This window comes from Prionailurus viverrinus, chromosome B2 (genome assembly GCF_022837055.1).
Source record: "Prionailurus viverrinus isolate Anna chromosome B2, UM_Priviv_1.0, whole genome shotgun sequence".
NCBI lineage: Eukaryota > Metazoa > Chordata > Mammalia > Carnivora > Felidae > Prionailurus > Prionailurus viverrinus.
The window spans coordinates 96,426,242-96,439,822 of record NC_062565.1 but is presented as its reverse complement, the minus strand read 5'-3'; the positions used below and the strand labels follow the sequence as shown (position 1 = coordinate 96,439,822).

The 13,581-nt window shown below is 39.6% G+C and overlaps 1 protein-coding gene across 1 annotated transcript in view; it reads right to left on the bottom strand.

Moving 5' to 3' along the window:
- The window catches only part of CRYBG1 (crystallin beta-gamma domain containing 1), a 186,230-nt gene that overhangs the window by 10,848 nt on the left and 161,801 nt on the right, over positions 1 to 13,581 (bottom strand). Inside the window, exons 10-17 of the mRNA XM_047857833.1 lie at positions 12,587 to 12,622; positions 11,437 to 11,591; positions 10,648 to 10,774; positions 10,412 to 10,557; positions 3,745 to 3,871; positions 3,507 to 3,539; positions 2,367 to 2,479; positions 614 to 743 (exon numbers count right to left, since the gene is read on the bottom strand). Coding sequence (XP_047713789.1) covers positions 614 to 743; positions 2,367 to 2,479; positions 3,507 to 3,539; positions 3,745 to 3,871; positions 10,412 to 10,557; positions 10,648 to 10,774; positions 11,437 to 11,591; positions 12,587 to 12,622 — 867 coding nt within the window. The remainder of the gene's footprint in view (positions 1 to 613; positions 744 to 2,366; positions 2,480 to 3,506; positions 3,540 to 3,744; positions 3,872 to 10,411; positions 10,558 to 10,647; positions 10,775 to 11,436; positions 11,592 to 12,586; positions 12,623 to 13,581) is intronic.

Genomic DNA, 13,581 nt, shown 5'->3' with positions numbered 1-13,581 from the left:
TAATTTCTTCAAATTGACAAAAGTCAGAAAATATTCAGTAATGGCAATGATGGAGAAAATGAATCCACATGCTCTGCCAGCAAAGATCCCAAGTAGTGGAATCTGGCATTACTTAGAGAAGCTGAATATTCATGCACATGGAATCCTGCAAATCTACTTTTTAAATATATATCTCGAAGGGATTCCCACACAGGTCAACGGGGATACGTGTGCATGTGAGGATAAAGTAAAATAAAAAACATTTTATAAGAATATCTAAGCTGTATCCCAAACACACTAGAATGGGTACCTGTAAAGGAGAGAGGAATAAAAATAGGGATCAGGTATGCAATGGAAGAAAGACAGGAGAGGGGCCTTGAACGAACCCCTGATGACTATACCACGACTGACTGAACACCCTTGACCTGAAGTCTGAGAAAACAGCAAAGAAAGTCAACTTCTATGTTAAAGCTCTAAAAAGAGACCAAAAAGTTATAGGATGGAACGTTCTATTGCAACTGTTTTCTGTGCCTCTGACTTTAAGTCCTGAGGAAGCCTCCCTGCTGGTTTCCATCAGCTGCATGAACCACACATCTCTGTGACGCCATATTCACACTGACATTTTTATACTTACAACATCTATAAAACGAAGAGACTTGAAAGCTGCTTCAGGCAGGCATCCCATCGCGGAGACACAAGGATAGTGGCCTTCTTCCAACACGTACTGATTACCAGAGAAATTTTCTCCATCATATGCAACCCAGCTATGACAGGAAAAAAACATAGACGTGTACAATATGTAATTTGAATATTCCTATTCAAGAATAGGTAGCCTGCTATATATAAAACACAATGCCGGTGGCTAACTGTTCTGTCTTCAAAAATATCTAGACCTGTTTACTTTTTTCCATTGTGTTGCAAATGAATATTCATAAGTCAGTTGTTAATTTTGCATTTGGGAAACAAAATTTTTCTCCCCAAAATCTTCAGTTTCTATCTCTGCACCTTCCAGTACTCCTTGCTCCCCTCGTGGGTGCCACCATCCTCTAGCCCTTGAGTCCTCTCTGAATAATCCTTCAACCTTCACAGCTAATCAGTCACCTTGGGTCTACCAACATCCTTCCCAAATGCCTTCCCTTTATCCTCATTTCCAGCGCCTCGGTACTGGGCCATGAGTCAAACTACCATAGTGACTTAGACAAGTCATTTAGCCCCTCAGGGCCCCAGCATTACTAGTAAGATGGTGATTTTCCATGCTTCCTTAGAAGAGGTGGGGCTTTTTGTTTGTTCTTTTAATCCAAGGAAGCTTACTGAGGACTAATTGTAGATCAGGTACTTTTCCACTGCTGGGGATAGGACAGAGGACAAAACGAAGTCCCTGCTATCATAAAATCTACACTCTGGTGAGCTGAGACACACAACAAATGCACAACAACAAAAGTAGCTGTCTGGTAGTAAGAAGTGAAGCAGGGCAGGGGATAAAGAGGAACTAGGACAGAGACGGAGGTGTGTGCTAATAAACAAAATCTTTACTGTAAATCTGTGCACTTGAATGCAAAGCCAGTGCTGTTTCCACTGTGCAGTGCTAACCGATATGATGGTGCTATTTACACCATAAAGAACTGTATGATTAAAGACACTATTACTATTACTATTATTATTATCATTAGACTTAATTCCTCATCACCTTCTGCACAGTTTGCTCCAAGTGTTTCCTAGCCAACTTTCCCTGACCTTGGGCTCTCCCCTCCCTGTAAAGCTTTTATGAAACTATTTTCAGCACGGCACTTTGGGCTCATGCCTTTCTTTCCCTTCTTATGATTACACTGTTGTTATGCAGAATGCCTATCTACCAGGGCGCCTGGGTGGCTCAGTCGGTTCAGTGTCCAACTTCGGCTCAGGTTATGATCTCACAGTCCGTGAGTTTGAGGCCCACATCGGGCTCTGTGCTGACAGCTCGGACCCTGGAGCCTGTCTCTGTCTCTCTCTCTGCCCCTCCCCTGCTCGTGCTGTCTCAAAAATAAACATAAAAAACCTTTTTTTAAAGAATGCCTATCTACCTGTAAAAAAAAAAAAATCCACCTTGGGAGGCACCTGAGGGATTATTAGAGTCCCGTTATGGTGACAGGACAGGCTAGAGAGTAGAGAACCTGGTCTGAATCCCATTGCACAGTGACATGGTGATTTTCAACTTCTCCATCCAAAGTGATCCCATGTCCTCTGCCCAGTGTTCAGATGCTACAAGGTGCACCTCAGTACTAACATGGTCTTGTACCGTTGGTGGTTTCATATAGTGCCAAACACCTAGGGATGTCCCTAAAGATTTGCTGATTTGTGCATTCTACTCTCCTGGGGATTAGGCCCTGCCAGTCCACCGTTTTACTTACCTGCCTCCTAAAACTCTGCAAGACTTGGTAGAAAACGAATCATCAATTTGACTTGTTGTTTCTTCGAAACCTAGACTGCGACCTTGAAACTGTGGTTCTGAAAACAACTGAATCTTTGAAAAAGTAAACAAATATGTAAGCTTATTTTCCTAAACATATTAACTCATTCAGCCTTTGAGATGATGCAAACATGACCTGTTAATAAACTGCTATGAATTTTATAAATCCTTTAATTTTCCACTTCTACATTAATGACCAATTAGAAATACTCTAGCCACACCATTCATGATTATTTGATTCAAAGACATCAAAGGACAATCCGACAATTGAGGCAGCTTTCTATAGAACACCCTGTCGCAACAAGCTGTGAGGCATTTTAAAGCTTTATTGTGGCCAAAAGTAATTGTTCGTCAGTTCTAACATTTACAAGAAACTGTATTTTAGAAATATAGTTTTCTTCCCTCTCAATGGAAGATACTTGCTGACTTATTAGAATCTTGTGTATGCCAATAAAGGAGGCTACAGTGGTGTTTGTGCCTCTGTAATTACGGCTGTCTGAATTCTGAACACTTCCATTAAAAAGCCTAAATAACAAATGTAACACTTCAGTTGATGCAGACAGCATACAAAGGCTTGAGTGAGAGACTGTATAAAAAGTTTGTCTAATGTAGACCAGCAAATATGAAAATTCATTTTACTGTTTACCACAATAACTGTATGTATTGTTTGAGATATTAATCTTAGCGTATTAAGCAAATTGATTCTATGTAATGATATTAAATTGAACTTTACATAAGAAGAACATTTTATGTATGTATGTCCATGTCCAGAATGGAGCCTAATGCAGGGCTTGAACTCATGACCCTGAGATCAAGACCTGAGCTGAGATCAAGAGCCTAACCAACTGAGCCACCCAGGCACCCCGAGAAGAGCATTTTATAAGAAATATCTAGATATGAGTCAATGCTCTCAAGCCTATATAAGGTAAACCTAAATCTAACTTAGAAATACAATTATGGTTTGAGGTATAAAAATAAGTAAAACTAACAAAATATCCCAAATGTCTGACATTTTACACATAAGGTCAGCTTTTCAATGGAAGGCCCCTAATTATAAAAAATAGATTATTTTTTAAATTACCTGATTTCGTCTCCTTGGGCCAGTGAAAGAATCCTAAAAAATTTTAAGGGGAAGAGAGAAGGAAATGAGTAGAGCAGACATCTTGAAAACATTTTTTTCTTCTAGATCATTAGCAATTACTGTTAAAAATAACCTCAGAATAGTTTCTGTACTGTTAAGTATTACATGAACCCGAAGTACACATTAAGGAAATCCAGAATTCAGTTAAATATTCTCATACAAAAGTAGAATTCCTTACCAAATATATGGGTTGAACAGAAGAGATCTTACAATTTTTGCCTCCCCAGTCCTCAAAACTGGTATAGAAACCTTTATCCAGTATATATTGTTCTCCTGTGAAGTCAGGATTTTCATAGGCTACCCATCTAAAGAAACACAAACATCTACTTGTCATAGTTGATAGTTGACATGTATAATAAAACTATCAAACACATTTAAGTAAATATGTATCATACAGAAATTTTCATTTGTTTTAATAATCAGTAATCTTAATTTTTCTGATTCTCTATTAATCTTTTGGGAGATCTGTCTGTATGACAAGTCAAAGTGACAAGTGAAAGAATATCTTTACACAAACCTTTTGGTGTAAGAGTATCTTTACATAAACTTTTTGGTGTTCTCACGTGTCAAATCCTATTCCCTGAGAAAGCTCCCATGGGGATGTTTTTTTCGAATTCTTATTTATTTTTTAGAGAGTGTGCAAATGAGCAAGGGGGCAGAGAGAGACAGAGAATCCCATGAGGTACAGAGAGAGAGGGAGAGAGAGTGCAGAGCCCTGAGTGGGGGTCGAGCTCACAAACTGGTAAGATCATGACCTGAGCCAAAGTCAGACACTGGCTCAGGTGGCCTAAGCCACCCAGGTGCCCCTCTAATTCTATTCTAAGGAAACAACGTGGACTTCCGAGAAGTATCTGTAAAGTTTTTCTTTTAAACTGCTCTTAAAAATTTTTTTAAAGATTATTTATTTTGAGAGAGTGAGCAAGCAGGGGAGGGGCAGAGAGAGAGAGAGAGAGATGGAATCCCAAGCAGGCTCCACACTATCAGATAGGCTCCACTCTGATAGTGTGGAGCCTGATGCAGGGCTTGAACTCATGAACTGTGGGATCATGACCTGAGCCAAAGTCTGACACTCGAACAAAGTGTCAAAGTCTGACACTCAGCCACCCTGGCGCCCCTCTAATCCTATTCTAAGGAAACAACTTGGACTTCCAAGAAATATCTGTAAAGTTCTCTTAAAAAGCAAGTAAGAGTTCTTTTTATTTTTGACATTAATAGTTTTCCAGAAAGAGTACAAGAAACTATGTCTCTATCACACAATAAAGCATAGTGGAAAAAGGTAACAGAGGAAAGGCTTTAAAAAAATACAGCTAAGTAAAATTTTATTTGGAACAGGATTTCCAATGTGACATGACTATGTAGTAAGCAAAACTGAACAGATGCTCAGAAACACTAAAATCTCTTTTGGGAGGTTTTCTTTTGTCACCTTTCAAGTGATCCACACTCAGGATAATTAAACCAGGATAACAAAACCAACTTATTGATGCTACTTCCTAGCCAAAGATAGTCTCTGAAGGGAATTTTTTCAATTTCGTTATATTCAACAGATAATTCTGCACCTCCTGAGTTAATTAACTGCCCTACTGATCTGCTCACAGATGAAAGGAATAATACCTAGGTGCTTGTAGACATGCTCACAACTTTCCAAAATGCTTTCACATCTATGACCACATTTAATCTAGGGAGGACTGGTTTTCCCATTTTACAGAAAGGAAAACCTAAAGACACAGAAAAGTTAATTCCCTGATTCTTTCAACAAACCTCGACTGGCCATTTATCATATGCCAGAAACTAAATGACGCTAGGTGTGTGAGGAGGAAAAGTATCACACGTAATTACTTATTGGTGTTTGTTTTGAACGGGAAGGTGACACAATCAGTTAGTGGCCAGGGATGACTGAGTCCATGATGGAGTCTCCTGGGGCTCCCCCCACGCTCTCTTCACTTCATGACCCAAGCTGCCACCGGCCCTGTTAAGTTTCCTTTCATTTACTCTTCCATTACACCAGACTTAAAATAGTCCACACGCTTCATAATTAGGACAGATTATGATTTTACTACCAAAAGGGCTTGACTTTATACAAAAACTCAGATACAGTCGTTCCTAGGAAATGAACAGCAATCAAGGAGAAAAAAAGAACACTGTAAAAATCTCCAGTGTTACGTAGCTTATGACAGCTAATGTCTCTACACACACTTCTGCCCAAATGAACAGAGTAACTGCTAGAAGGCCAGTCCCGTCATATTTCAGAAAACACTACTCCATTTCAGAACCTCGTTAGCAATTTTTTAAACCTGTTCTTTAACATGGTGAGGTCAAGAATTAGGAGACCTAGTTCCAGCTATGGTCGGGACATTAACTTTCAGATAACTTTGAAGGGCTCACTTAACCTTTGTGAAAGTTCATAGTCTCATTTGTAAGTAGAGGGCTTGGCCAGGATCCCAGGGCTGACATCATGTGAGGTTCTATGGCTCCTGGGAACCTGAGTGTGCGGCTTCTGCTCACACGGCCTTTGCCTCATGAAGAGAAGCAAAAGCCAAGCAAGAACGTGGAATCCTGCTATGTGGGGAGGAGTAGGTGCATGGCAAGAAAAATCTATTTCACAAAACCCAGGACTAAAAAAAAAAAAAGAAAGAAAGAAAGAAAGAAAGAAAGAAAGAAAGAAAGAAAGAAAGAAAGAAAAAGAGGTCATAGCCGTATCACAAAAAAAGTATTTCTGGCGGGCTCTGTAACAAGTTAAAGAACAGAGGGTTAAAAGGCCTTTTTGCTTGATTGACTGACCTCAAGGTTTGGAAGGGAAAGGGCTGTGAGTGGGGAAAGACCCAAATATAGGGGGAAGAACAACCGAGTGAACCTCAAAAGTAGGTTTATCCAGCACGTTTTTTTTTTTAACCAAGTGTGAATGCTCTATTTCCCGATAAAACTAAAACAAATCACTTGTAAGCAAACACCCAACACCACATAAGCCTAATTCACTGAGGCTGAAACAAACCAACCACTTATTAAGATGTTACTTGAATTGACAGTAGTGTTGTTTTCCTTCCAAGATGAGGCCCCAGATGAATCACTGATGCATGAGGGTAAAAAAAAAAAAAAAAAAAAAACCTAAAACTCAGGTCTGAGATTCTCTGGTAGATCTATAACTTCTACTTGAGACTCTTATGCAGAAAATTCCTTACTGTCCTTGTTTAAACAGATTCTGTACACATGAATCAACGCTTCTCTGTTTATGAGGTTGGTGGGGTGGCGGGGAGGGGGGCTGCTACAAGTACGTGCAGGTCCCAGCCTCGTGGAAGTGGAATCCCTGCTCAGAACGTAGGGGCAGTGGGGCAAACCAGCCCTTCCATGGAAGAGAAAAGGAAAAAGAATTTAAAGCAACAGCAGTTTTAATTTTTTCAGGTGGACTCTAGAAATATTTCATTTTGTTCTCAGTTTCAAAACAATGAGCCCAGTTGCCCCCATGTGAACAAGAGCACAGTGCAGAACCTGACGTTGATCAGCAGGGCGGTGAAAGGGAGTTTCTTCTGTTTCAGTAAGAAACGGAATGCATTCTCAAAACCTCAACGGTCGGATTCATAAGCATCCTTCCTGAAGGCTGGTCTCTGTTTCTGAGCTAAAAATGAATTTACCTCCCAGGGACTTTATCACCCATGTGAGAGTGAACCTCCTGCAAGACACTTCCAGAACAAGAATCTCAAAAAAGTTTTTCTGAAAAGCTTTTGAGTTCCATACTGAGAAATCAAGAACCAAGATTCCCTAATCTCTAGGTCTTTCATAGCAATGATTATGTTTTATACAAATGCTGCGACTTCTGTGAGGACATAATATAATGCTTTGCACATAACAGACCTCAATAAATATTTGTCAGATAACCAACTAAATGACCTGTGAGGAAGCAGCTGGCCCTGGTACACACAGCCCTTCCACAGCCACAGAATTTGAAAGGAAGTGGTGATGTGTACACACCTCCCTTCAACTTCCCCCAAGACCACAACTCAACTGCTATTAAAAAAAAAAAAAAAAAAAAAAAAAAAAAAAAAAAAAACAACAACACTAAACCAGGAAATACAACTAGAAATGACTAAAAATAGAAACCTATAAAAGCAACATTTTATAAAGGAATCTAATTTCAAGCAAACAAAGACTGGGCTAAAAAAAGAAAAAAAAAAAAAAAGATTGGCTCTGGGTACAATTCTACCTGTGCTAACAGAACCGGGCACATAAATGCCCTAAGAGAATTCTAGCCAGCTTCCTGTTGCTTCCTCTGCTGGGAAGCATGACTGGACTCTGACTAAGGGGACCAACACACCTGGTGAGTACCAAAATGTACAACTATTTGTCCAGACTGAATTGGTCACTGTTTTCCTTCTAAATAATTAGCTTTAAATAAAGGCAGTCTAAAATACTGTAGAACCACAGCATTATCTCAGAGAACTGCCGTACTAATACCTTTGGTCTATGGCAGATGGTAAGATGTTAGGGTTCCAGAGCAGGACACAGAAGGCACTTCCTGCTAAGAAGGAAGACCCAGAAATCCCAGATGTCACTCTATCAAGAGGGCACCACAAGCAGCAACCAACACAAGGATTTGGTGAACATGACTAACAGTAAAGCATATTACATTGTACACACATCTCAGATATCCAGGGACACTACAGGAGGGCTCCATGAAATACAAATGGGTTGAGGTTAGAATGATCCAAATAGCCTAGGTTACTCATGACATAAAAAACCTAACATCAGGGTGCCTGGGTGGCTCAGTTGGTCAAGTGTCCAACTCTTGGTTTGGGCTCAGGTCATGATCTCAGGGTCATGAGATTGAGCCTCGCATCGGGCTCCATGCTGTGTGTGGAGCCTGCTTAAGATTCTCTCTCTCTCTGCCCCTCACACCTGCTTGCATATGCTCTAAAATAAAATTTAAAAACAAAAAACCTAACAAACATTTTCAACAGAACCAACGTCAAATAAATTCATATGATTATTTAAGAATACTCTCACTTATACCCAACTATAACTGACATCAACCTGGATTATAAGAATAATTGTATAACTTATTTTAATAGACACCTGTTTTGCCCATCCAGTATCTGTCCTCATTATTTCTGATGTTCCTGGGGAACAACTCACCCCGATCATATAAAAGTGGCTTCTAGGGGACTGACCCTACACTACTCCAGAGTTGGGCACATAACATAGGCACGATCATCTCCTTGACTACAGTGATTGGCTCAGGCACGTACACATGTCCCAAGCCTACAGAATCAAACCGAAACCTGGAGCTTTTGTAGGAAAGAGAAGTCCTTTCCACTGGATACAGTGAGATGGAAGAACAATAAGTAGCTAATGTACCAGATGGAAGTGGTCTGCTTAAAATGAAGCCAGCACAGAAAAAAAGCCTAGTCAAGAGACAGAGAGCAAGTTCTAATGCCAGTGTCTAAACCCTATATCCAGCCATGAATGAAGCAAAATCTTGTCCAGGACTTTTTTTTTTTTTAAAGTTTATTTATTTTAAGGGGAGCAGGGCAGGAGGAAAAACACAAGTGGGGAAGGGGCAGAGAGAGAGAAAAATTGAGAGAGAATCCCAAGCAGGCTCCATGCTCCACTCTGAGCCCAATGCAGGGCTCCATCGCACAATCCTGAGACCATGACAAAAGCCGAGATCAAGAGTCAGATGCTTAACTGACTAAGCCACCCAGGTACCCCCTTTCCAGGACTTTTAAGTTATGTAGTCCAATAAATTCCATTTTTATCACTTATACCGATATAGTTTGGCTTGCAGTCATATGCATCCCCAAGAGTCTTTTCTGACCATCTTTCAATAAAAGCTTACGTTAATAAAGCATTCAATTGCTAACTCCAGGTATGCTGAAACAATTATTTTTAGGTCAAAATAATAGTGAAGAAACAAAACGGTGCAGGTGTAGATATAGGTGCTGCCACAATGGCATAATCAGTGTTATTTCAAAGTAAAGCCTGTGCAATAAAGACACTCATACCCTCCTCTGTCTCCCTGAAAGCAGAGATAATAAATAATAAATAATAATAATAAATAAATCTCCCATGTGAAAGGTGTCCTCCCTGTACCAGGAGGTAGAGACACGCCTTCATCACCAGAGATAGGGACTTTAGAGCTGAGAAGACTGTATAAACAAACCTTGTTACTTTTTATCAATTTACTACAAGAGACAAATTCTGTTTACAATTCCATACTAATTAAAGCTCCCAAACAAGTTTTATCCTGCCAATTCCTCACAAATGTATTGTCTTTCTGTCTAAAATATATAAAACTCACCTGCCTCGGTCATTTCTTTGGGTCTCAGTTTCATTATTGGGCCTCCCTGAACATGTAATTAAACTTTGGTGATTTTTTTCTCCTGTTAATCTGTCTTGTGTCAGTTTAATTAACAGGAAGAATCTCGATGGGTAGAATAAAATTTTTCCTCCCCTACAAGGACTGTAGGAAAATCGAATGGGACTTTACCCCAACCTCAGGTTTCTGGTGTTAAGATTATTTTTTATTTGATTCCCATCATAAGAAATCCAGGGAATCTTTCCACGCAGAATGGTAAGAGAAGTGGACCAGTGAATTTCTATCCTGAAACCCAAAAGTCTACTGCAATGTTACATGACACATGAAAAAAAGATTATATGAGAAAGATGTTAAAAAGCAGTTATGAAAGTATTGTGGCAGTACACATTAAATGACTGACTTAATGTTCAGTCGTTGATATGTTTATTTCCTGAGTGCCTACTCTGTCAGAGACGCTCTGTCTCTGTCAGAGACACTATTAGTTTAATACAACACAAAGTAAAAATGGTTAAAACCCCGGTTGGGTTATTTCACTTACACTCCACTCAGTACATTAATAGACTGGGTCTTCAATCCATATCCGGTCTCCTTTAAGTTAGCAACAATTCCTAATACGTCAATACTGGAACCTTTGGATCCAAAGTTTTTTTCACTGTACATGATCATGTGAGCATTTGAAAAATCCTATTAAGAAAAAAAAAATCAAAATTCAAAGGTTAGCCATTCATATTCAAAAAAGATCAAGTATTAGCCATTAGCTTTTCTTTAACTTACACCTAATATAGGTCGTAATGACTGAAGTTCTCCATTGTAACCTCCCCAATCTTTCCAGTCCTTGTACTCCCCTTCTTCGAGCAAATACTGATGACCTGTAAATCCAGGCTTCTCATAAGCAACCCAACTGCAAGAGAAAAAACATGAAGGAGCGGTAATCTTCGTCAGTGTTGAAATTTTTCCCATGTATAAGTTTCATTCACAAATACTAACAGTTATGAAGCTAGACATAGACTCATGCATTATGACAATTGGAATTCTCCTCTAAAATTTAAGAGACTAATAGAATGGCCTCCTAAAGAATAACCTAAGAAACATACATCAATGTTCTGTAAAGGAGTGTAGGTAGTGTGTGTGTGTGTTTAATAAGAAGACTCCAAAGAACTTCAGCAAAAAAACTGGCTAAACTTTCATCAAAGCATAATTAAAATATTATATATTTTTGGCTATGTACAAGACTTTGAAGTATATACTTCTAAAGGAAATATGTAAGATACATAAAGTGCAAAATATCATAAAAAATAGCAAACTAACAGTTCAACAGTTTGGAGAATAATATTAATAAGATGTAGATTTGATCAATCTGGGACAATTTATCAGCCTCGTTCAGCTGACTGACCCCAAACCACCACCTCGATCTGCTGTGTCAACTCCAGGTCAGAGTGGACTGAGAAGAACATGTCTGAAGTTCACTCTACCACACTATCTGTAATGGTTGGGGGTGGGGCATGTATATTACTCACTAAAATGATAAAAAAGAAACTCCTCAGGTTACTCCCATCTACTTACATTCCTCTCAGAACTTTCATCGACCCCACTGACGTAAATGGCAAACTGTCATCGGTTGTTCCTTCTGTTTCACCTGCTTCCGCCATAAACCTGCACATCTCTGTTTCTAGTTCCATACATTTTCCTTCAAAGAAAGGCTTTTCATAAATTACTACCTATAATAGAAGATATACCGGTAAGTGAAAGAGGTTAAAGGTTTCAACAGCTAAACTGAACGTTTAGTCATTTAATATCACTAAGCCCTAGAACACAAAATGTTCTGATCATATTTTTTAAACTAAATAACAGTATCTTGTAATTTTAAAACTATGTTTTTAATGTTTATTTATTTTTGAGAGAGAGAGACAGAGCATGAGCAGGGGACTGGCAGAGAGAGGGAGACATAGCATCCAAAGCAGGCTCCAGTCTCTGAGCTGTCAGCACAGAGCCGGACATGGAACTTGAACTCATGAACGAGGAGATCATGATCTGAGCTGAAGTCGAACATTTAACTGACTGAGCCACCCAGACAGCCCTAAATTTTTATCCTGATGTGGTGCAGCCCAAAGACAAGGTTCAAAAGACAGTTAATAAATAATTGGCTTAAAAAATTGCTTTTGTTCAATGTCTAGAACTGATATTTAGAACTTCGCTTAGGCCAAACTAAGGAACCAAGGATCCCACGTTGCTTTAAAAATGAAACAGAGGTGCCTGGCTGACTCAGTCTGTAGAGCATGCGACATCTGATCTCAAGATCATGAGTTCAAGCCCCACAGTGGGCATGGAGGCTACTTAGAAAAAAAAACAAGAAATGTAAATGTGTCATAAATGTGCAAAGTAGAAATAGCAGAAAGAGCATGTTAGAGTAGCAGAAGGGGAGAACTTGTCTTGAAAACAAAGTTTTTTCCTGAGTAACTGGCAAGCGGCAGCAGGCCCCACAACTAGTAAACACAAACACAAATTATAAACTTAACACAACAATCAACCTTTTAAGCCATGACTACACGTACTATTAGCCAGTGTAAGGGCTCTAGTCTGAGGGACGGCATGTAAGCTGGGACAACTTCCTTTAGCTGTGGTTATGTTTATGGAGGCGGATGTGTAAAACTACACAAGCATCACCTTCCTAGAGATGGAATGGGAATAAAATGTAAAACACATATATTTTTACCTTTGGATCTGTAGGGAATTCGACTTTACGTCCACCCTGAAAAGAAAAATAATACAGTAAGAAAACCGGTTTTTCATTGATAGATTACCATATATTACCCATGGTAGTTTATGGTAAGCCATGGAACCTCCCAGTGTGAGTGCATCTGGTTTAATTTATGTTGCGACAGTTCTGATGTCACCAACCATGCAGATGAAGAATGAGGAAGACAGTGTAGAGCAGAGGTGGCCTATAAGCTGAATCTGTGAGTTAGGTTATGTTTTTGTTGTACCAATAAGCTGTGTTTGTTTGTTTGTAATTCAGAAAATGTCTCATAAAAATAGATATTTCTCATTTCTCTTAAGCAGTCCTGGGGCGCCTGGGTGGTTTGGTTGGCTAAAGCATCTGACTCCTGATTTCAGCTCAGGTCAAGGTCTCACAGTTTGTGAGATTGGGCCCCAGCTTGGGATTCTCTCCCTTTTCTCAAACAAACAAACAAACAAACAAACAAACAAACAAACAAACAAAAAAGATCGGGGCACCTGGGTGGCTCAGTCAGTTGAGCATCTGACTTCGGCTCAGGTCATGATCTCAGTTTGTGGGTTCAATCCCTACATTGGGCTCTGTGCTAACAGTTCAGAGCCTGGAGCCTGCTTTGGATTCTGTGTCTCCCTCGCTCTCTGCCCGTCCCCCACTTACACTCTGTCTCTCTCTCTCGAAAATAAATAAAACATTTTTAAAAAGTTAAAAAAATAAATAAAATAAAGATCAAGAATCTTGGAAAATGAAAAAAAAAAAAAAGCAGTCCTAAGACCTGACATGTCTGGACGCAAATTCTCATAGGCAGAAACCCTCACCTTGTGCACTTACTAATTCTCCACTGGGCTTTTCCTCTAGCCAGGACTTGAGCCTGGTTTGTCTGTCTCTACCACTCAACTCAGCTCAACTCCCAGCCACCCTCACTCATGTCTAGTTGCTGCCTGGCCCCTGGAGGCGTTTGATTTTGCAACCCATGG